General features: G+C 48.9%; 2 protein-coding genes across 2 annotated transcripts in view; one reads left to right on the forward strand and one right to left on the reverse strand.

Moving 5' to 3' along the window:
• LOC144606219 (argininosuccinate lyase-like) overlaps positions 1–25,122 on the forward strand; it is a 368,098-nt gene that overhangs the window by 238,786 nt on the left and 104,190 nt on the right. The gene's annotated exons all lie outside the window — the stretch shown is intronic.
• Positions 3,499–25,122, reverse strand: part of LOC144606271 (cytosolic arginine sensor for mTORC1 subunit 2) — a 116,056-nt gene continuing 94,432 nt past the window's right edge. Inside the window, exons 3-9 of the mRNA XM_078422202.1 lie at positions 13,563–13,756; positions 12,191–12,323; positions 10,613–10,736; positions 9,535–9,645; positions 8,561–8,643; positions 6,837–6,931; positions 3,499–4,002 (exon numbers count right to left, since the gene is read on the reverse strand). Of these exons, the coding sequence (XP_078278328.1) occupies positions 3,937–4,002; positions 6,837–6,931; positions 8,561–8,643; positions 9,535–9,645; positions 10,613–10,736; positions 12,191–12,323; positions 13,563–13,756 (806 nt within the window). The 3' untranslated portion in view covers positions 3,499–3,936. The remainder of the gene's footprint in view (positions 4,003–6,836; positions 6,932–8,560; positions 8,644–9,534; positions 9,646–10,612; positions 10,737–12,190; positions 12,324–13,562; positions 13,757–25,122) is intronic.

The following is a 25,122-nucleotide window of genomic DNA, read 5'->3' on the forward strand; positions in this document are numbered from 1 at the left end:
ATTAAAGATTAGTTTAGAGACATGGCCCAGAAACAGGGCCTTTGGCACATCGAGCGATCCCCGCACACTAACACTCTCCGACACACACTCGGGACAATTTTACACTTACACCAAGCCAATTAACCTACAAACCAGCACGTCTTTGGAGCGTGGGAGGAAAGTGAAGATCTCGGAAAAAAAAAACCCGAGCAGGTCACGGGGAGAAGTTACAATCTCCGCGCAGACAAGCGCCCGTGGTCGGGATCGAACCCGGGTCTCTGGTGCCGTGAGGCAGCGACTCTCCACCATTTTGGAGTTGCTTTCAGAATGGATACCACTGATGTGAGCTTGATAGGAACACGGAGGTTCTTAATGTTGGTTGGCAACTGACACGTTTCCACATGAGCACATTCTCCCCCCCGCCACGGGCTTGGCCAGTGGTTCACCAATTGCAGGGACAACAGGCAGCGAACAAACTAAAAGTCAGGACTAGCTGAATACACCCTTGCAATAAACGAAAACACAAGAGGTTCGTGAATGTGGCACAGCAAATACAGATATATTAATGACGAGCATGAAATTAAGAGTTCAAAAGTCACTAGCTTGTAAACATTGCTGCTACCACTGATTCAACAAGCAGCTGGAGTTTAAAAATTAAAAAAAACACTTTAAAAAAAATCTCTGGTTAGTGTTTCAGCACATCTTCCCCAAGAGTAAAATACAGCATCTACGATCAAGGATCAAACATCACTTCTGTAAACCAGGCCTTGAAATAAATGAAAAATGTCGTTCTAAAGAAAATAAAATCAATCGAAAGCAGACCAGCTTTGAACTATTTCATAACTTCATGACACAATTTGGAACCTGTCTCAATAACTACAACCTTAGCTTTGTCAATATTCCTTAATGAAACAGGCTGATGATCAAGCAGGCACTTCAGCACACAATTAGAGGCAGCCAAGTCTCTTGCATTGGCCTCTTGTGACCTGTGCAATCCGCCAGGTAATACTGTGGCATCTCGAAGAGCAAAAAAAATCCTTCCACTACCGACCGTTAAAAAAATTAAAGGAGTGGACTTTCCAGTGAACGTTCCGGAGTACAAGCAAAAGCGAAGTCCTATTTACTTTCACAACATGTGCATAAATTACATAGAAGGTCAGGTAAACGGTCGGTGAAGGAGGTCACCTGCATCAGGTAACGGTGCGATCAAGTTATCATTCAAGGGCTTTCTGGCAACTGTGTGCAAATTAGTGTACAAAATATAAATAGCACTCTACATTCTCCCTGCTCCTTAGGAACAAGTGGCACCTGTTTTAAAGTATCAGCAAACGCATCCATTGTCCATGGAGATAAAAGTGCCAGGTTTGGTGCTACCCTATTAAGAGAATAATCAATAAAATATACCACCAATTGCAGAATTAAAAGGGGGTGAACACAGCAATAAAAAGGTGCACTTCTTTCAACTCCGCCGAAGGTGACGAAAGAAAATTGGGGTCAGTTTTGAAGAGCAGAGCTTTTTAAAACAGCGACCACCATCAATTGTAAGTTAATAAAAAACCCAAGCCAATGGGACTCCATTATAACGTTACTTCTTGCTGCCACTTCGAAAGACATGACCTGCAATGATAGTGGAATGCTGAATATATATATATATCTATATTTTTTAATATTCCCTTCAAAGAATTTGTCTCTTCCCCCCTTTTCAGAACTCTGCAATGGATGGTGCATGATTCATTCTGGTGGCCCTCTCCGTGAACTATAAGTTCAGACGAGAAGTATTGTACATTATTTATCTTCATGCTACATCATTATTGGCTTGAACTATGTGAATCCGGAGGAGTGGCGACCGGAATGGAGCGCGGTTACATTTAAAATAGCAGGTTAGACCGCTATTCCTAATTGGGAATCTGAACGATTGGGTCGGAATCTCACGTCCCCGCACGTTCCAAATCAAGGATAAGATCCCTCCCTAAGGTCCCGGCAGTCCGATCTCCGAGTTTAGGGGATGCCCCGGCCAAAATTTGATCAAAACGCCATTGAAAGATAAGAGGAATTTCCCGATGGACTTCCTTCGTCCAGGTTTCGCAGAATGCCGGAGTAACTCAGCGGGGACAGGCAGCATCTCAGGAGAGAAGGGATGGGTGACGTTTTGGGTCGAGACCCTTCTTCAGACTGAAGATGCCATCGATTTGTACCAGCATCTGCAGTTGTTTTCCTTCACGGATTATCTACAATAATGGGCATTGTTTGAAAGGGGACGGAGCGAGCCTTGTCCGATCTTGCCATTCATTGATATTGTTTGCGGAAACCCATCTCGACTCTAATTGGGGGGGGGGGGGGGAAGGAAACACGCTGCCGGGATATTTGCCTCAATTATACGAACGTCAGCCTTCCACGGTGATTCTCTCTGTCGTTCCCCCGACGCTGGGAGTACAGAGGCGGCAGGCGGGGCGTATGGTCGATGCTCGTGTGGTGCTTTGTGCGAGGCCTGGACTTCCCACAGCTCGGGGCCAGTGCTGGAGGTGGCCACCTGTCCATTGACCCGCATCGTGTGGAGAACGTGTGGACGGCGCTGACAGCACACGGGAGGCCCCACCGCGCACACTCTCCACAGGGGACGGAGACAGCACCCCACTGACCGCCAGGCAGCGAGTGACCCGAGACCCGAACAGGATTTCAACGTCACCTTTGCCGTCGGTGGCACCTTGTGATCTCGCTCCGGGACTGGATGACTGCCTCGTCAGCACACCAGTACTCTGCAGATCGGGACAGGCCAGGTGATGCACTTGGCCAAAGCACGTTGCAAAATGCAACCCGCCTCTCCCTCCAGAACCCAGAAATGAATCTGATTTTGGTTCAGCAGGTACACTGTGGCATAAGGGGTCGACAGTTGGAAACCTGTTCTCAGCGTTGTTGCCAATAAGGTGAGTGTGTGTGTGCGTGCGTGTGTGTGTGTGTATGTGTGCGTGTGCGTGCATGTGTGCGTGCGTGTGCGTGTATGTGTGTGCGTGTGTGCGTATGTGTGTGTGTGCGTGTCTGTGTGCGTGTGTGTATGTGCGTGTGTGTGTGTGTGTGCGCGTATGTATGTGTGTGTGCGTGTGTGTGTGTGTGTGCATGTGCGTGTGTGTGTGTGCGTATGTGTGTGTGTGCATGTGTATGTGTGTATGTGCGTGTGCGTGTGTGTGTGCGTGTGTGTGTGCGTGTGTGTGTGCGTGCGTGTGCGTATGTGTGTGTGCGTGCGTGTGTGCGTGTGCGTATGTGTGCGTGTGCGTATGTGTGTGTGTGTGTGTGTGTCCACCAACCCCGATCTACTCGACACTTCAGAGCAGTGTTTTGCCGCACATTCACTTTGTACTGTTACGTACCTGCCCCTCGACTGCCCATACCTGCCCCTCGACTGCCCATACCTGCCCCTCGACTGCCCATACCTGCCCCTCGACTGCCCATACCTGCCCCTCGACTGCCCATACCTGCCTCTCGACTGCCCATACCTGCCCCAGACTTAATTAGCCACCTCAAAGTCCCCTCCCCCCGACTGAAATGAACTTGACTACGTCTCGCATCTTAAAACTAACCCGACCGATTCACAGAACGACAGTCAGTCACTGAGGCTGCGTCACAGAAGGCGGTGGGAGGGAGGGAGGGGGTGGGAGGGGGTGGGGGGGTGGGGGTGTTGGTTGAGGCAGGTGGTAAATATCGGTAGAAAGTAGTTTGACTTTACCAGCACAACGTGACACAGTCCACAAACAGAACACAAAGGGAACATTCACTTTGGGAACGGCTTCAGTAAGTCAACGGCTCACCGGGGGGGGGGGGGGGGGGGGGGGGGGAGGGGAGGGGGTGGGGGGAATGCGGGCTCTCCACCATTCAACACACACCCGGAGGATTCTTCTTCAAGTCTAGGCCCAGCTTCAAATACCGTGCGCGGAAGGAACAGCAGCTTCCCGGCTTTCCCGCCTAATGTCTCTTGTTCTGGCTGACCTGGAGAGCGTTGATCACGCTGTTGATATTTTCTTCAGGTACCTGGAAACAAACAGGTAAAACTGTGTTCAGTTCCGGGCACCACGTTGGAGGAAGGATATCGTCGAGCTTGAAGGGGTTCAGAGAAGATTTACGAGGATGTCGCCAGGGCTGGTGGGTGTGAGCCACGGGGAGAGGTTGAGCAGGCTGGGTCTCTAGGGAGGGGGGGGGAGGAAGGTGGATAAGGGGGGGTTGAGGGGGATGGAGAGGGGAAGGGGAAGGGGGGAGGGGAAGTGGGGAGGGGAGGGGGGTAGGAGAGGGTGCTGGAGAGGTTTGGGCCCAACGGGTCCACTTGGCCTGGTAACTTATAAAACCTGCGGCAAATTTGGAACGTCGGAGGAAACCGGAGTACCCGAAGAAAACCCACGCGGTCACGGGGAGAACGTAGAAACTGCGTACAGACAACAGCCCTGGCCAGGATCGAACACGGGTCCCTGGCGCTGTAAGGCAGCAACTCTACCGCTGCGCCACCGTGCCACACTATGGTGTCAAACGATAGTTAGCTCCGTGAGATTGGTCTACGCGTGACTAAATGCCTTCAGGAGGAATAAATGTGATTGGAAAAAAAATAATAAAGATGACAGCGTATCCTGGCTACACGGAAACTCCGACCCATTTCTTACTTGTAAAGATGATGCATTAGATTATTTACACATTCAAGTCAAATATAAAAGCTGTTAGATTGATGGCATGGATGATTTATTACGGGCCTTTTAATATTTAATTATTCAGTTTACAAAAAAAAAAATACTGGCTACTTACAGTAGGAAAACCTTGTTGGACAAAAACTAAAACGACAAGCCATGGTTAGGAACAAGGACTCAGCTCACTTTAAAAAATAGAATTGAGCTCACACAACTGGAACATGTGGTGACCAGAGTCAGCAGAGCAAAGAGGCTTTGTTTATGCAGTGCGGAAACAGGCCCTTCGGCCCACTGAGTCCTCACCCCACCTACGATCCCAGCACACCAACACCATCCTACACACACTAGGGGCAATTTACATTTATCCCAAGCCAATTAACCTATAACACCTGTACGTCTTTGGAGTGTGGGAGGAAACCGAAGATAGACATTAGACAATAGGTGCAGGAGTAGGCCATTCGGCCCTTCGAGGCAGCACCGCCATTCAATGTGATCATGGCTGATCATTCTCAATCAGTACCCCGTTCCTGCCTTCTCCCCGTACCCCCTGACTCCGCTATCCTTAAGAGCTTTAACTAGCTCTCTCTTGAATGCATTCAGAGAATTGGCCTCCACTGCCTTCTGAGGCAGAGAATTCCACAGATTCACAACTCTCTGACTGAAAAAGTTTTTCCTCATCTCCGTTCTGGACTCCCCCCAACATTGGGAACATGTTTCCTGCCTCTAACGTGTCCAACCCCTTAATAATCTTATACGTTTCGATAAGATCCCGGGGAAAACCCACGCAGGTCACGGGGAGAACGTACAAACTCCGTACGGACAGCGCCCGTAGTCGGGATCGAACCCGGGTCTCCGGCGCTGTAAGGCAGCAACTCTACCGCTGTGCCACCGTGCCGCCCATTCAATGGAGGCACTCCGCAGAGCTGCTGTGAGGAGCAGGTTGTGGATTGGGGTAGGGTGGGGGTGGGGCATTTCTGCAGCATGACACAGTTCAACAGGTTTGCACTCAAAAGGGGAAGGGAAAAGTGCAAACGCGACAAGAAAGATTCAAAAACAAAAATTGTGCAAGGTCGGTGCCTTCTGCTTTACCGGGCTGAAGCAATTAGCAATAATCAATGTGCTGATAAATCACGTTTAGTGCTGAGGGGCAGTGGAGCAGACAGCACACAAGCAAACACAGAGAACAACACTTCACACAAGCCTCAGTTTCAGCAGATTAACCTCACTCAGTAATCACAAAAAGCTGGAGTAACTCAGCGGGTCAGGCAGCATCTCAGGAATGGGTGACGTTTCGGGTCGAGACCCTTCTTCAGACTGATGTCAGGGGAGGGGGCTGGACAAAGGTAGGATGTAGTTGGAGACAGGAAGACTGAGGGACAACTGGGAAGGGGGAGGAGAAAGAGAGGGACAGAGGAGCTATCTAAAGTTAGAGAAGTCGATGTTCATACCGCTGGGGTGCAAGCTGCCCAAGCGAAATATGAGGTGCCGTTCCTCCAATTTCCGGTGGGCCTCACTCTGACAATGGAGGAGGCCCATGACAGAAATGTCAGACTGGGAGTGGGAGGGGGAGTTGAAGTGCTGAGCCACCGGGAGATCAGGTTGGTTAAGGCGGACTGAGCGGAGGTGTTGAGCGAAATGATCGCCGAGCCTGCGTTTGGTCTCGCCGATGTAGAGAAGTTGACATCTGGAACAGCGGATACAAAAGATGAGGTTGGAGGAGGTGCAGGTGAACCTCTGCCTCACCTGGAAAGACTGTTTGGGTCCTTGGATGGAGTCGAGGGGGGAGGGTAAAGGGACTCAGTAACATCAAGCAGTTCATGTGTGTAGGAAGGAACTGCAGATGCTGGTTTACACCGAAGACAAGACACAAAGTGCTGGAGTAACTCAGCGGGACAGGCAGCGTCTCTGGAGAGAAGGAATGGGTGACGTTTCGGGTCGAGAAGAAGGGTCGCGACCCGAAACGTCACCCATTCCTTCTCTCCAGAGACGTTGCCTGTCCCGCTGAGTTACTCCACCGTCTTGTGTCTACCTTGACTCAGTTCACATACAGCAGGCGAGTTCCTCAGAGTCTCGCTGGACCCATTGCCCTGATTCAGAGGAATGAATAGTTTTAATAAGCATCAGTAATGCAAATCGACGGGCTTGTTTCTGTGGCAGGGCGTAACACTGCAGCCAGCCTGCTTCACAACTTACCAGGGCATGGTCGAACTTAAACGTACTGATGTAGTATGCTGGTATATCTGCCGCTGCCAGGGGCTCTGCGATCTGAGCTACGATTCCACATTCATCTGATGGCAAGAAGTTCACAATCAGTTCCGTTCATTTATCATATCATATCATATCATATATATACAGCCGGAAACAGGCCTTTTCGGCCCTCCAAGTCCGTGCCGCCCAGTGATCCCCGTACATTAACACTATCCTACACCCACTAGGGACAATTTTTACATTTACCCAGCCAATTAACCTACATACCTGTACGTCTTTGGAGTGTGGGAGGAAACCGAAGATCTCGGAGAAAACCCACGCAGATACAGCGAGGAAACGGGCCCTTCGGCTCACCGAGTCCTCACCGCCCAGCGATCCCCGCACACTAACACCATCCTACACGCACCAGGGACAATTGACACCTTCACCCAAGCCAATTAACCTACAGTGTGGGAGGAAACCGAAGATCTTGGAGAGAACCCGCGCAGGTCACGGGGAGAGCGTACAAACTCCGTACTGACAGCGCCCGCAGTCGGGATCAAACCCGCCGTCTCCGGAGCTGCAAGCGCTTTAAGGCAGCAACTCTACCGCTGCGCCACCGTGCCCGCTGATCTCTTTAACATTCAGCTCTGAGTCAACTCCAGCAATAAACACAAGCCTCAACAGCGATCTGTTCAAATAACGACAGTCCGCCTGGCCAAACACGTTAACTCCTACACTGACCTTTCTGTCCTGGGCCTCCTCCACTGTCAGAGTGAGGCCCAGCACAAATTGGAGGAACAGCACCCCATATTTTGCTTTGGCAGCTTCCCCCCCCACTGCGTTACGAACATTGACTTCTCCAACCTCAAGTAGTGCTCGCATCCCCTCTCTCTCCGTCCCTCCCCCACCCTAGTTGTTGTACTAGTCTCACTGTCGTCCTGTTGAGTTTTACTGTCTGTATAACTCGTTATCACCAACCCCACAGCCAACAACGGACCATTGTGGGCTCTACCACTCCTTTATCATCAATGCTTTTTGCATATCTTTCATCCATTTGTTCTGTATCACCATCTACACCTCTCGTTTCCCTCTCCCCTGACTCTCAGTCTGAAGAACGGTCTCGGCGTGTGAACAGAGGTGAGGCATGTCACAAGCTGTTCAGATTTAACCATTGGGAAAATGCAACTTGATCCATTAAACCAATTTCCATGCGCGTGATAAACTTTAGACTTTGGAGATGCTACGTGGAAACAAGCCCTTCTGCCCACCGAGTCCGCGCCGACCAGCGGCCAATCGTACACTAGTTCCATGGACAATTTTACCGAAGCCAATCAACCTACAAACCTGTACATCTTTGGAAGTCACTCGAAGTCAGGATCAAACCTGGGTCCCTGGGGCTGCAAGGCAGCAACTCTACCGCTGCGCCACTGTGACGCCCAAACGCAGATGAATAACAAGAAATCAGTGAGGGAGTGAAAAGATAGTGTAAGAAAATAACTGCAGATGCTGGTACAAATCGAAGGTATTTATTTCACAAAATGCTGGAGTAACTCAGCAGGTCAGGCAGCATCTGAGGAGAGAAGGAATGGGTGACGTTTCGGGTCGGGAAGAAGGGTCTGGACCCAAAACGTCACCCATTCCTTCTCTCCTGAGATGCTGCCTGACCTGCTGAGTTACTCCAGCATTTTGTGAAATAAATACCTTCGAGTGAAAAGATAGTTACGTACCAAATCCCAGGGGCTGCCCACCTATTCGAACCATCTTCCAAAGTTCACCAGATGCACTTGTAAATAGCAGATTATTTGGAAACCTTAAACACGGGTGAGATTGGGAAATAAATTAGCTTTAGCTTGGCATCAACCGAAGTTATGTTATTATAATTTGACTACCATATTGAATTCTAAATATAATTTTTTACAGGTCTCCGAATAACTCTTTATTCTGATATTTTGTATTTTTAAAAAAAGTTTAGTTCAGTTTATTATTGTCACATGTACCGAGGTACAGTGAAAAACGTTTGTTTGCGTGCTATCCAGTCAAAGAAAAGACTACACATAATCATAATCAAACCATCCATAGTGCACAATGGCCTGTTTCTTTATCCTCTGGTCCTAGACTTTCCCACTAGTGGAAACATCGTCTCCACATCCACTCTATCCAGGCCTTTCACTATTCGGTACTTTACAATGAGGTTCCCCCCCTCATCCTTCTAAACTCCCCCCCCCTCATCCTTCTAAACTCCAGCGAGTACAGGCCCAGTGCTGTCAAATGCTCATCATACGTTAACCTACTCATTCCTGGGATCATTCTCGTAAACCTTCTCTGGACCCTCTCCAGAGCCAGCACATCCTTCCTCTGATATGGTGCCCAGAAATTGCTCACAATACTCCAAATGCGGCCTGACCAGCGCCTTGTAGAGTAAAAGATAGTATAAGAAAATAACTGCAGATGCTGGTACAAATCGAAGGTATTTATTCACAAAATGCTGGAGTAACTCAGCAGGTCAGGCAGCATCTCAGGAGAGAAGGAATGGGTGACGTTTCAGGTCGAGACCCTTCTTCAGACTGAAGAAGGGTCTCGACCCGAAACGTCACCCATTCCTTCTCTCCTGAGATGCTGCCTGACCTGCTGAGTTACTCCAGCATTTTGTGAATAAGCGCCTTGTAGAGACTCAGCATTACAACCCAAAGAGTTCTCGCACCTCTGTTGCGTCTGCACGTCCATTACTAGCGAGATGTAGCCCTCGATGAGGGAGAAGGAGAAGAACCGAATGTGACCACTTTCCTCGCTGCCTATTGCCGAGTCTTTCACACTGGAACCACAACAAACACATCACGGGGTCAAAGCGAAAAATTATAGACCAGTTAGTCTTACATCAGTGGGGAGGATGATGCTGGAGTCAATTATAAGGATGAGAGGGGATCTTATCGAAACGTATAAGTTATTAAGGGGTTGGACACATTAGAGGCAGGAAACATGTTCCCAATGTTGGGGGAGTCCAGAACAAGGGGCCACAGTTTAAGAATAAGGGGTAGGCCTTTTAGAACGGAGATGAGGAAAATCCTTTTCAGTCAGAGAGTTGTGAATCTGTGGAATTCTCTGCCTCAGAAGGCAGTGGAGGCCAATTCTCTGAATGCATTCAAGAGAGAGCTAGATAGAGCTCTTAAGGATAGCGGATTCAGGGGGTATGGGGAGAAGGCAGGAACGGGGTACTGATTGAGAATGATCAGCCATGATCACATTGAATGGCGGTGCTGGCTTGAAGGGCCAAATGGCCTCCTCCTGCACCTATTGTCTATTGTCTATTGTCAAATTCCACAATATTAATGTACGCTATCTATTTTTTTTTCATTTGATATGGCCAGTGTTGATACGATAGTACGTTGATAATAGAAGTGTGACTGTTAAAGGGGTCAATTTATGGAATAGTTGCAACAATGGCCTAGTCCTGCACCTATTGTCTATTGTCTATTGTCAAATACATTGTCGATTTGTCCTTGTTGAAATGCTCTAGCACACTTGCATACATCTGTAATCTTTTTCACTGAACGAGAATTGGCGTTAAGGTAATAGTTTATTTACAGCGCACATTTCTCCACAGAGGATTAAATGAATCAGCCAAGGTTGCGAACCAAAAAGTTGATTTTAATCTCGGTTTCTCACTGGCAAAAGAAAAACTTCACAAGGATTTGTGATTTTTGGTTCTCCTTCACACCAGTTCCATTGGCTTTTTTAAAATCACGGAACAAACACAAATCATCGCGATCTTTCTGACTTACCTGTTGGAATAAAACATGACATCCATGAGGAGGGTAGCTATGGTTGGTAAAGTGTCGGGATCCAAGCTGGTTACACAGAACATGTTACTGGGACTCGAGAGAGGATGAATCACTGGCCTCTGAACTGTGTGACAGGTGACAAAAACAAAATGGCCTAGTTAACAGTAACAGTAAAGAAAAGACACAGTAAATGATGACAATTATCCTTATTGACAATGATAATCCTTATTGATAATGACAATTATCCACATTCAAAACATCACTGAAGTCTCACCTGTTCAGTACTGCCTTCAACCACTGAAGGTCACCCCACCTTCTGTCTCCTTTCTCTGTTCGTTTATTTATTTATCTATTTATTCACTTCCCTATGTTCTCTAAATCCCTGTAAAGCGTCTTTGAGTGTATGAAAAGCGCTATATAAATGTAATGCATTATTATTATTATTATCGTTATCTCTATTTTTATTTATATTGAATGTCTCTTGCTATCCACTTTGCTGCTGTGACACTGCAAATTTCTCCGATGTAGGACGAATAAAGGAATATATTATTATTATTATTATTAAAACCCTTTGGTACAGGCAATGGTGGTCCAAATGTATCCTGCTATCATTGAGTCCGTCCTCACCTTCTCCATCATGGTCTGGTTTGGCTCGGCCACCAAGCACGACATCCGGAGGCTGCAACGGATCGTGTGCACAGCTGAGAAGGTTGTTGGCTGCAACCTTCCCTCCCCCCATTGACGAACTGTACCCTGCAAGGGCCAGGAAGCGAGCGGGCAAGATCATCTCTGACCCCTCTCACCCTGGCCACAAACTCTTTGAAGCACTTCCCTCTGGAAGGCGACTCCGGACTGTCAAAGCAGCCACAGCCAGACATAAGAACAGCTTTTTTCCACGAGTGATAGTTCTGCTCAATAACCAAAGTCTGCAGTCTCTTTTTTGCTCTGGTTTATTTTCACCCACATGTTTAGGCCGTAATGTTGTATCCTTATTGTTTTGATGTGGTTATGCTTTATTCTTAATTGTTAACTGTATGTTTGTGTTGTCATTTGTGAGCGGAGCACCAAGGCTTGAAATTCCTTGTATATGCACATACGTGGCCAATAAGCTCATTCATTCATTCATTCATTCATTCATTCATAAAATATGGTCACTGCCACATCCAGCCTGGTTCTACTGGTACATGAAGACAGGCAGGAGCTACGTCATGCACAACAAAGCACTGCATTCCAAAGACAAAGACACAAAAAGATGGACTCAAAATGCTGGAGTAACTCAGCGGGACAGGCAGTATCTCTGGAGGGCTCTCCCGAGATGCTGCCTGGCCCGTTGAGTTACTCCATCAATTTTGCGTCTGTCTTCGCTTTAAACCAGCACCTGCAGTTCTTTCCGACAGTCAAAGATGGAACAACTCAGATGTGAGTCAGGCATCATGGCTGGAGGGAAGGAAGAGAGGACATTCACCTCATCCCCCCCCCCCCCACGCCGGGTCCTCCATTGTTCCTTCCCCCCGGTTAGGCCGGCCAACGTTGCCAAGTGATGCACAAGTCCAAGTAGCGGCGTGGTTACAAGCTCACCTAGTTTTGGCTTGACAAATCCATTGGTGATCCCCAGATGATCTGCGACCACGGTCTCCCCATTCACCACCCTGAGGATGGTGAACTCCGCTGACAGGGTGTGCATGACCAGGGGCAGGTCTCGTTCCCGTACCTAAGACCGAAAGAAATGCCCGTCAAAGCCCTTCTGATGTCCTGGGTGGGAATGGGACACGAACAACTGTGGTGAGGCGTTGGGGCCGTCCCATCCCCTGACATCAGTCTGAAGAAGGGTCTCCACCCCGAAACGTCACCCGTTCCTCCTCTCCAGAGATGCTGCCTGACCCGCTGAGTTACCCCGGCATTTTGTGTCTGCCTTCGACTTAAACCAGCATTTGCGGTTTTCTTTCCTGCGGTTTCATATCCCACGCCTTCACAATCCACCCACTGCCCCCCCCCAAAATAGCCCGTCGAGCCACTTAGACATCACAGAGTGCAGTGCACCTGGAACGCAGTTCATTAAGATCAGAAGTGACAGGAGCAGAATTAGTCCATTCGGCCCATCAGGTCTACTCCGACATCCAATCATGGCTGACCGATCTCTCCCTCCTAACCCCATTCTCCTGCCTTCTCCCCATATTTAATCCCTGATTTAAATGTTCCGCATCTGACACTGCCCCGACACAATAATGAATTGGACTTAGACTGTACGTGCTACATTATCACAAAGCCTGCCTCCAAGTTAGCCAGTTTGGTTTGGTTTAGTTTAGCATTGATGTAACATCTAACGATAGTCTATTAAAAGTGATATGGGGTATTAGTAGAAATAACATCCAAAAGTCGGAGAAATCTGCACGAACAAAGTCATAGCGTGCTGGGACCACCGGAGTCCTTCTACATTTAGTTTCGTTTCATTTTGTTTATAGATACAGTGTGGAAACAGGCCCTTCAGCCCATCGAGTGCTGCCAGACAACGGTCACCCCTCCACTAGTTCCATCCCACACACTGGGGACAACTTACAGAAGCTAATTAACCGACAAACCTGCTTGGTTTGTTTTTGAAGTGTGGGAGGAAACCGGAGCACCCGGAGAAAACCCACGCAGGTCACGGGGAGAACGTACAAACTCCGTACAGACAGCACCCGCGGTCAGGATCGAACCCGGGTCTCTGGCGCTGTAAGGCAGCAACTCTACCGCTGCGCCACCGTGCCGCCCTTATAGTGCTTATTTGCCGCACGCACTCCCAGTCAAATCCTTCCTGCACCCGTAGTCAGGATAGAACCCGGGTCTCTGGCGCTGTAAGGCAGCAACTCTACCGCTGCGCCACCGTGCCCAGCTCTTGGCATGAATGAAATGGAGTCAGTGCACACCCAGGGAGAAGGTGGCACACGGTCTCCAAGCAGCGATGTCTTACCAGGATGAAGTCTGTCTGATAGGTGGAGAGCATGAAGACAGAGATGTTGTGGTCGGCGAGGGGTGCGATCACTGACTTGGCGATCTTGGTGACTCCGATCGGCTGCGAGCTGGAGAAGCTGCCGCCGCCAGACACGACGTTCAACGCCAGCCACATCTCATCTGCCACGCTCAGCTGCTCCGGCCCTGGTAGTTCTGCAAAGACAAGTAAAGAAGGCGCAGGCTGTCAATAGACAATAGACAATAGGTGCAGGAGGAGGCTCAATAGACAATAGACAATAGGTGCAGGAGGAGGCTATTCGGCCCTTCGAGCCAGCACCGCCATTCAATGTGATTATGGCTGATCATTCTCAATCAGTACCCCGTTCCTGCCTTCTCCCCATACCCCCTGACTCCGCTATCCTTAAAAGCTCTATCCAGCTCTCTCTTGAATGCATTCAGAGAATTGGCCTCCACTGCCTTCTGAGGCAGAGAATTCCACAGATTCACAACTCTCTGACTGAAAAAGTTTTTCCTCATCTCAGTTCTAAATGGCCTACCCCTTATTCTTAAACTGTGGCCCCTTGTTCTGGACTCCCCCAACATTGGGAACATGTTTCCTGCCTCTAACGTGTCCAATAATCTTATACGTTTCGATAAGATCTCCTCTCATCCTTCTAAATTCCAGTGTATACAAGCCTAGTCGCTCCAGTCTTTCAACATATGATAGCCCCGCCACTTTCAAACAAAGTGCACGCTTTAGTTTCGTTGAGCTTGGAGATACGGCGCGGAAACAGGCCCTTCGGCCCGCGCCGACCAGCGATCCCCGCACACTAATGCTATCCGGCACACACACACACACACACACACACACACACTAGGGAATATTTACAATTATACCAAGCAAACCCTACAAACCTGGTTGTTTATGGAGTGTGGGAGACAACCGGAGCCACCCGGAGAAAACCCACGAGGGTCACAGGGGGAACGTACAAACTCCGTACAGACAAGCACCCGTAGTCAGGATCGAACCCGGGTCTCCGGCGCTGTAAGTCATCAATAAACTCCAATACATCCAGAACTCCGCTGCCCGTCTCCCCGTCCCGTGACCATATCACCTCCGTCCTCTACAAGCTCCACTGGCTCCCCATCCCCCAGAGAATCCAGTACAAACTCCTCCTCATGACCTACAAAGCCCTCCGTAACCTGGCCCCATCCTACCTGACCGACCTTCTCCACAGACACACTCCCACCCGCACCCTCCGCTCTGCTGCTGCTAACCTCCTGTCCCCCCCCCCCCCCCATCCGGACCAAACTCAGATCCTGGGGGGACAGGGCTTTCTCCATCGCTGCTCCCACACTCTGGAACTCACTAGCTCAAAACATCACTGAAGTCTCACTTGTTCAACACTGCCTTCAATCATTGACCGTCGCTCCACCTTATTCTTCCTTTTCTGTTCGTTTATTTATTTATTTTTATGTTTTATCTATTATGTAAAGCGTCTTTGAGTTTCTAGAAAAGCGCTATATAAATGTAATGCATTATTATTATTATTATTAGTCTACTTTATTTGTCACATACACATACAAGATGTGCAGTGAAATGAAAGTGGCAATGCCTGCGGATTGTGCTAAAACTACAAAACACAATAGAATTTTTTTAACACAAAAAATAAATTAATACAGTAAATTAGTCCCTAATTGGTGATATGAGAGTTAACAGTCCTGATGGCCTGTGGGAAGAAACTCCGTCTCATCCTCGCTGGACTGAGTGGCAACGGGCCCCACACGGTCATGTGTGCGGCAAAAATTAATGCGAGTCAGTGGCCGCCGATTAGCTGAACGATCTTAACTGGACCGGCAGCAAGAAGGACGAGCAAAGTCAACTGTGTCACACGTTATGGGCAGATGTCCGGAAAATGGGTTTATCTCCATTATCAAGGGTGTCAGGGGTTACGGGGAGAAGGCAGGAGAATGGGGTTGAGAAGGAAAGATAGATCAGCCATGATTGAATGGCGGAGTGGACTTGATAGGCCCAATGGCCTAAATCTGCACATATAAACATAGAAAATAGGTGCGGGAGGCGGCCATTTGGCCCTTCGAGCCAGCGCCGCCATTCATTGTGATCATGGCAAATCTTCCACAATCAGTAACCTGTGCCTGCCTTCTCCCCATACCCCTTGATTCCACTAGCCCCCTCGAGCTCTATCTAAATGGCCTGTCCCACTTTAGGCGATCTTAAGGCGACTGCCGACGACTAGGCTGTCGCCAACAGTTCGCCAGGGTGTCGCGGGCATGATCGTGAGGAGTCTCCCAATGATCGTCGTGGATCTCAGCGCGTCGCTGGGAAATCAAACGGTTTGAAATCTCTCGGCGACAGCTGGCTTGTCGCCAGGTATCGTTGCTTATTGCGGGCGCTGTCGCATGCTGTGTCCAGGTTTGCTAGGTTCTCTTAAGATGCATTTAGAAGCACGTAATATTAAAATAAGTAAAGTCTTTTCAAAATACCATAAAATGCTTGTGTTTAACCAATTTATTTACCGTCAGGACATTTGACAGGTAGATTGGAGGCGACAGTTTGACGGTCAGGTAAGTGTGGGAATTTTCATGATGTTTTTGGCCTCAGCCATCTCTATACTAAAACTCTTGTTTGTTTGTTTGTTTGTTTGTTCCTGAACTACAGCCAAAACGGTACACGATAGCGCAACAATTTTAGGCCCACCTTACTCACCGTCGTCCCTTTGGTGCTAATGGAAGAAGTTTCATTGAAATCGGTGTTATATTTTTAAAGTTATTCACATTTTAAAGTTTAAATCTATCTCCTAGGGATGGAGTGGGGGAGGTGGAGGGAGGATAAGGGGGGTTGATGGGGATGGAGTGGGGGGAGGGGAGGGGACGGGAGGAGGGTTGGAGGGGGAGGGGAGGGAGGGAGGAGGGTTGGAGGGGGAGGGGAGGGGGTGGAGGGAGGGAGAGGGGTGAGGAGGGGAGGAGGGAGGGAGGGGGGTGGAGGGAGGGAGGGGGAGGGGGAGGAGGGGAGGAGGGAGGAGGAGAGGGTTTGTTGCACCAATGCAGGAGAGGTTTGGACCCAACGGGTCCATTTGGGCTATTACATTTAAAGTGGGCTCCCAACCCAGATATGCAACCCAGAAACCAGATATGCATCTCCCGTACATTTTCAAAGAATGCCCACACACTTTTCACAAAAATCCACTGAACCACTTTTCAAATTAATTTTTTTAATACAGCTATTAGTAAACTAGAAGTAAATCCGGTTTATTCCTTGTTACCGTGAAGCTTGGTTTTTAAGTAACCCATACAAGATGTTATAGTTCAAAACTCTCAAGTACTTACCGACTTGTCAGTGATTTCAGCGAAAATTAGTATGCCGGAGAAACATTGACAGCGTGGGAATTTCGCGATGTTTCCGAAGACGCTGTAATCTCGACCTGACTCGGCATTGTCGTGGTCATTGTCGTCGGGGTAAAAGAAAAGTTTGGCGATCTGCTACGACTTTGACAGTCGCCGGCAGTCGCCAAAAAAAATCACCTAAAGTTGGACAGGCCCTTTACTCTCTTTTAAATTCATTTTAAACTCATGGCACTTATGAACCTATGAGTTTTTATTTACTATCTTTTCCCTTTCTATTGTTAACATTTACCCGAGTAACTCAGTGGGTCAGGCAGCATCTCTGGAGAAAAAGGATCAGGAGGGTAACAAATTCGGGTCGGGACCCTGCCTCGATGGCATCGTGTTGGGACAGCACAAACATTGTGGGCCGAAGGGCCTGATCTTGCGCTGCAATGTTCTACGACAGAACTGCGGCAGAGTCTTACAGCATTTTCAAGTGATTTTCTTTGGCAAAACATGATAGCATTTGTGCAATTCTCCTAATTACTTGCTGAACTGTACATTCGCCTTTTGAAAATCATCTACAGTGACACCCTAATCCCGTCTGCATCTCAGAGTATTGCAGTCTCCCACAATTCACCTCATGCTCCATTTAGAATCTTCTTGCCAAAATGGACGTTAATTGTTCCAGTTGGCAGAATGCTCCTTTGCTTCGTCACGTTACCATTTCTCGGTGTCTTTGGAGCCTGCTTGTGTCTTACCCTTATTCTTCAGCTTATTCTTCGAGTCATCGGCAAACTTAATGAGCAATCCTGCAGTGACATCATCCTCATCATTAATATAAAGGTCAGGCCTGGTCACTAAACCCTCTGGAATTCATTGCATCTTGCCGACCAGAATAAAGATCTATTTATAGACAATAGACAATAGGTGCAGGAGGAGGCCATTCGGCCCTTCGAGGCAGCACCGCCATTCAATGTGATCATGGCTGATCATTCTCAATCAGTACCCCGTTCCTGCCCTCTCCCCATACCCCCTGAATCCACTATCCTTAAGAGCTCTATCTAGCTCTCTCTTGAATGCATTCAGAGAATTGGCCTCCACTGCCTTCTGAGGCAGAGAATTCCACAGATTCACAACTCTCTGACTGAAAAAGTTTTTCCTCATCTCCGTTCTAAATGGCCTACCCCTTATTCTTAAACTGTGGCCCCTGGTTCTGGACTCCCCCAACATTGGGTACATGTTTCCTGCTTCTAACGTGTCCAACCCTTTAATAATCTTATATGTTTCGATAAGATCCCCTCTCATCCTTCTAAATTCCAGTGTATACAAGCCTAGTCGCTCCAGTCTTTCAACATATGACAGTCCCGCCATTCCGCGAATTAACCTAGTAAACCTACGCTGCACGCCCTCAATAGCAAGAATATCCTTCCTCAAATTCGGAGACCAAAACTGCACACAGTACTCCAGGTGCGGTCTCACTAGGGCCCTGTACAACTGCAGAAGGACCTCTTTGCTTATTTACTTTTATTTTGTTTACTTATAAGCCAGCCAGCACAGTGGCGCAGCGGTAGAGTTGCCGCCTTATAGACCCGGGTTCAATCCTGACTACGGGTGCTGTCTGTAGTGAATCTGTAGAATCCATTGCCACAGATGGCTGTAAACCTATAAAATAGCGAAGGCCAAAGCTGATTAAAATTACCTGTCGATAATTTCTTTCTCTTTTCAGTTCAGCATCTTGCGTCTTACCTTTGAATATTCCCCTTCCATTTGCTTTTCCTTGATCAATAATGAACCCCATCCTCAGCCTCTGAAGACGGGCCCGGAACGCTGGAGAAACTCAGCGGGTCGGGCAGCATCTCTGGAGAAAAGGAATTTCTGGTCGAGACCCTGCATGAGTCTGAAGAAGGGTCTCAACCCGAAACGTCACTTATTCCTTCGCTCCAGAGATGCTGCCTGCCCCGCTGAATTACTCCATCATTTTGTGTCCAACTTCGGTGTAAACCAGCATCTGAAGTTCCTTCTTACACGCTATCTGATTTCTCTGCCCTTTGTTCTCCCGATGATTGCAAGGTTAACTGCATTTATCATCTTTTATAACTCCACATTTCACGGCTTTATGGTTGCTGGTGCAGATCTTCGATATTTCAAGCCGATACTAGTCTCAGATAACAGGCCGTTAAAAACTGCTTCGATGCCAACGTTTGTTTAGTGCAGATTCTAAGATAACAGTGTCCGTCCGTGTGAGAATTCATGGTGTTTATAATGATGACAATCGACTACATTCTCATGCCCATGAAAGAGACCAGGAGACATAGGGGCAGAACTCCGCCATTTGGCCCATCAAATCTGCTCCGCCATTTGATCATGGCTGATCTAGTTTTCCCTCTCAACCTCACTTTCCTGCCTTCTCCCAGTAACCTTTGACTCCCTGGACTAATCAGGGGTGGCACGGTGGCGCAGAGTTGCTGCCTTACAGCGCCAGAGACCCGGGTCCGATCCTGACTACGGTTGCTGTCCGTACGGAGTTTGCACCTTCTCCCCGTGATGTGCCTGGGTTTTTCTCCGGATGCTCCGATTTCCTCCCACACTCCAAAGATGCGCAGGTTTGTAGGTTAATTGGCTTTGGTATAAGTGTAAAATTGTCCCTGGTGTGTGTGGGATGCGCAGGCGAAAGCAATTTAATTGGGATGCATCACAGCTTGCTTTGGGAACAGCTCCAGCCAAGACTGCAAGAAATTGCAGAGAATTGAGGATAAAGCCCGGACCATCACTTCATTACACATTCCCCCTCTCACCTCAAGCTAAGCCCTCTAGTATAGGGCATTTCCACCCTCGGAAAAAGGTTCTGACTGTCTACCCTCTCATCTATATACTAAAACTCTTGTTTGTTTGGTTGTTTGTTCCTGAACTACAGCCAAAATGGTACCCGATAGCGCGACAATTTTAGGCCCACCTTACTCACCGTCGTCCCTTTGGTGCTAATGGAAGAAGTTTCATTGAAATCGGTGTTATATTTTTAAAGTTATTCACATTTTAAAGTTTAAATCTATCTCCTAGGGAGGGAGGGGGGATGGAGGGGGGAGGGAGGGAGGGGGAGGAGGGGGGGGGAAGGTGGGAGGGGGAGGGAGGCAGGAGGGAGGGGGAAGGAGGGAGGGGGGGAGGAGGGAGGAGAGAAGGAGGGAGGGGGAGGAGGGTGGGGGAGGAGGGAGGGGGAGGGCGGAGGAGGAAAGGAGGGAGGGGGGTGGAGGGGAGGGGGGAGTTTAAATCTATCTCCTAGGGAGGGAGGGGGGGTGGAGGGGGGAGTGGGGGAGGGAGGGGGGAGGAGGGAGGGGGGAGGAGGGAGGGGGGAGGAGGGAGGGGGGAGGAGGGAGGGGGGGAGGAGGGATGGGGAGGGGGAGGAGGGAGGGGGGAGGAGGGAGGGGGGAGGGGGGAGGAGGGAGGGGGAGGAGGGAGGGGGGGAGGAGGGAGTGGGGGAGGGAGGGGGGCGGAGGAGGGGGTGCTGCATCAATGCAGGAGAAGTTTGGGCCTAACGGGTCCACTTGGTCCAGTATCTCATAATTTTAAGTGCTTCAAGTCTCCCCTCAATGTCCAATATTCTGGACAAAACAATCCAAGTATATCCAAACTCTCCCTGCAGTTTAAATCCTCTAATCCAGGCAGCATTCTGCGAAACTGTTTAGTTTAGTTTTGAGATACAGCACGGAAACAAGCCCTTCGGCCCACCGAGTCCACAGCAACCAGCGATCCCCACACATTAACACTACCCTACACACACGAGACACCATTTTGCATTTATACCAAGCCAATTCACCTGCTAACTTGTATGTCTTTGGAGTGTGGGAGAAAACCGAAGATCTTGGAGAAAACCAACGTAGAGGGGAGAACGTACAAACTCCATACAGACAAGCACCCATAGTCGGGATTGAACCCGGGTCTCTGACGCTGTAAAGCAGCAACTCTACCGCTGCGCCACCGTGCCGACCTCTCCAGAACGATTGCATCCTCTCCAAAATATTTTTCCTGTAATGGAGTGACCAGAACTGCACGCAATACTCTAAATGGTGTCGCAAGGAACGTCCGATGCTGCTTTACACCAAAGATAGATACAGAAAGCTGGAGGTACTCAGCGGGTCCGGCTGCATCTCTGGAGAGAAGGAATAGGTGGCGTTTCAGGTCAAGACCCTTCTTCAGACTGAGAGTTAGGGGAGGGAGAAACGAGAGACACCAAAAGGTACATAGAACAAATGAATGAAATGTATGCAAAAGAACGAATCAAAGCCGGCAAACGATGACCAGGGAAAGGTGGAGTCCACAATGCTCCATTGTTGGCTGTGGAGAAGATGATAACGAGTAAGATACAAACATTGGAGCTCAGCAGGACGACAGTGAAACTGGTAACGACGAGGGTCTCGGGTGGGGGAGGGACGGAGAGAGAGGGGGAATGCGAGGGTCACTTGAAGTTAATGAAGTCAATATTACACAGTTGTAAGCTGTCCGAGAGAAATATGAGGTGCTGCTCCCCCAGTTTGCGTTTGGCCTCACTCTGACAGTGTGGGAGGCCCAGGACAGTGAGGTCAGTGTGGGAATGGGGGGTGGAGTTCATGATGTCTTGGTATTTTAGATACACACAGCCTCATATAAGAACTTACATGAGCAAGTTTGGGCACCATATTAGATTTTAGATTTTTTCTTTTAGATTTAGAGATACAGCGCGGAAACAGGCCCTTCGGCCCACCGGGGCCGCGCCGCCCCGAGCGATCCCCGCACACTAACACTATCCTACACCCACTAGGGACAATTTTTACATTTACCCTGTCAATTAACCTACAAACCTGTACGTCTTTGGAGTGTGGGAGGAAACCGAAGATCTCGGAGAAAACCCACGCAGGTCACGGGGAGAACGTACAAACTCCGTACAGACGACGCCCGTAGTCAGGATGGAACCTGAGTCTCCGGCGCTGCATTCGCTGTAAGGCAGCAACTCTACCGCTGCGCCACCGTGCTATCTGAGGAAGGACGTGCTGGCCATGGAGAGGGTCCAGAGGAGGTTTACGAGAATGATCCCAGCAACGAGTGGGTTAACCTATGATGAGCGTTTGACGACACTGGGCCTGTACTCGCTGGAGTTTAGACGGATGAGGGGGGGAACCTCACCGAAACTTACCGAATAGTGACGGGCCTGGATAGAGTGGATGCGGAGAGGATGTTTCCACTAGTGGGAGAGTCTAGGTCCAGAGGCCGTAGCCTCAGAATTAAAGGACGTTCCTTTAGGAAGGAGATGAGGAGGAATAGAGGGTGGTGAATCTGTGGAATTCATTGCCACAGGAGGCTGTGGAGGCCAAGTCAGTGGATATTATTACGGCAGAAATAGACAGATTCTTGATCAGTGCGGGTGTCAGGGGTGATGGGGAGAAGGCAGGAGAATGGGGTTAGGAGGGAGAGATAGATCAGCCATGATTGAATGGCGGAGTAGACTTGATGGGCCGAATGGCCTAATTCTGCTCCTATCACTTATGAACAATGCTGATGAACTTTCCAGTAACCTGCCCAATACTATTCAGAAGATAAGACAAAAAGCTGGAGATACTCAGGGGACACAGGCAGCAACTCTGGAGAGAAGGAATGGGTGCCGTTTCGGGCCGAGACCCTACTTCAGAAACGTCACCTGTTCCTTCTTTCCAGAAATGCTGCCTGTCCCCGCTGAGTTACTCCAGCTTTTTGTTCTCTATCTTGGGTTTAAACCAGCCACCTGCAGTTCCTTCTTACGCAGATCTATGGAGATGGTGATGTGTGCAATCTGCTGCTCCACAAGCTTGTGCATCAGAAGTACACTTAAAAACCCATGGCCTGTGAAATGGTCCAACATGCCCTCGGGTCATGTGCACGACAGTCCACATGTATTAACCTCACTGGTGACAAGTATTTTAATGACGGGCTCGCTTTCCGTCGCGATACGTTCTCTGGATAATTAATGCAATAGCTGGGAGTGAATAATTTACTGTCCCCAGCTGGGTTGGGATATATATATATCACACATTCTGGAAGATCCCTCCATAAATTAATAACAAAGTCTTCACAAAATGCTGGAGTAACTCAGCGGGTCAGGCAGCATCTCAGGAGAGAAGGAATGGGTGACGTTTCGGGTCAATAGACAATAGGTGCAGGAGGAGGCCATTCGGCCCTTCGAGCCAGCACCGCCATTCAATGTGATCATGGCTGATCATTCTCAATCAGTACCCCGTTCCTGCCTTCTCCCCATACCCCCTGACTCCGCTATCCTTAAGAGCTCTATCCAGCTCTCTCTTGAATGCATTCAGAGAATTGGCCTCCACTGCCTTCTGAGGCAGAGAATTCCACAGATTCACAACTCTCTGAGACTGAAAAAGTTTTTCCTCATCTCAGTTCTAAATGGCCTACCCCTTATTCTTAAACTGTGGCCCCTTGTTCTGGACTTCCCCCAACATTGGGAACATGTTTCCTGCTTCTAACGTGTCCAACCCCTTAATAATCTTATACGTTTCGATAAGATCTCCTCTCATCCTTCTAAATTCCAGTGTCGAGACCCTTCTTCAGGCTGCGAGAGAAGGAATGGGTGACGTTTCGGGTCGAGACCCTTCTTCAGATTTCGATTTGTACCAGCATCTGCTGTTATTTCCTTACAATAACAAAGTCTGATCATTTTAAAAGATGGCTTCTTGGGTTCAGTCACGGCGTCATCCTACCAACTTAGAGAGCAGTCCTAAGCTACTCCCTGAATGACTGGAGACCCTCAGACCATCTCTGATCGGACTTTACTGGACTTTATGACAATAGACAACAGACGCAGGAGTAGGCCACTCGTCCCTTGCACTAAAGGTTATTCGCGTGGTTCCCTTTATCATGGACCTGTCCACTGTGGATGGCCCACACCGACCATCGATCACACGTACACTAGTTGTACGTTATCCCACTTACCCATCCAACACGCTTTGCAGAGGCCGATTCACCTACATACCTGCACAGCTTTGGAATGTGGGAGGAAGCCCTTTATCGTGTATCTGGACACTGTGAGCGGCTCGATTGCATTCGTATATTGCCATTCCACTGACTGGTTGGCACGTAACAAAAGCTTTTCACTGTACCTCGGTACACAAGTTCACAAGTTATAGGAGCAGAATTAGGCCATTCGGCCCATCGAGTCCACTCCGCCATTCAATCATGGATGATCTCTGCCTCCTAATTCCGTTTTCCTGCCTTGATTTCCCCATAACCATTGACACCCGTTCTAATCAAGAATTTGTCCATCCCTGCCTTAAATACATCCACTGACCTGGCCTCCACAGCCCTCTGCGGCAGTGAGTTCCACACATTAACTACCCTCTGACTAAAGAAGTTCCTCCTCACCTCCTTTCTAAAAGAGAGCCCTTTAATTCTGAAGCTGTGACCTCTGGTCCTAGACTCACCCACCAGTGGAGACATCCTTTCCACATCCACTCTATCTGTGCCTTTCACCTGACAATAAGCTGCACTCAAACTAGCCAGTAAACGTATATTGCTGCTTTTCCTGACTCTGTGATCAGCCAGCACGATGGGAAACCCGGGGAATCTGGGAGGCTGTGAGAATTCGTCCTCCGCGTTTTGATTGTAGAGATACAGCATGGAAACAGGTCCTTCAGCCCGCTGAGTCCAAGTTGACCATTGGTCGCCCAAGATCTATGTTATCCCACTTTTGCATCCACTCCTGGCACACTAGGGGCAATTTACAGTGGCCAACAAACTAGCACGTCTTTGGGATAGAGTCATAGAGCGATTGAGCGTGGAAACAGGCCCTTCGGCCCACTTGCCCGTGCCGATCAACATCCCTCTCCAGCCGCACCTGCTGCGTTTGGCCCGTGTCCTTCTGAAGGGTCTCGACCCGAAACGTCACCCATTCCTTCTCTCCAGAGATGCCGCTGAATTACTCCAGCATTTTGTGTCTATCGTCGGTGTAAACCAGCATCTGCAGTTCCTTCAGGCACACATCTATCCACGTTCTCCAGGGATGCTGCCCGTCCCGTTGAGTTACTCCGTCATTTTGTGTCTATCTTTGATGTAAACCAGCACCTGCAGTACCTAGTCTGAAGTAGGGTCTCGACCCGTAACGTCACCCATTCCTTCAGCTTTTTGTGTCTCTCTTCAATATCCTTCCAAACCTATCGTAGAAACATAAAAAACCAGGTGCAGGAGCGGCCCATTCGGCCCTTCAAGCCAGC

This window comes from Rhinoraja longicauda, chromosome 26 (genome assembly GCF_053455715.1).
Source record: "Rhinoraja longicauda isolate Sanriku21f chromosome 26, sRhiLon1.1, whole genome shotgun sequence".
NCBI classification, from domain to species: domain Eukaryota; kingdom Metazoa; phylum Chordata; class Chondrichthyes; order Rajiformes; family Arhynchobatidae; genus Rhinoraja; species Rhinoraja longicauda.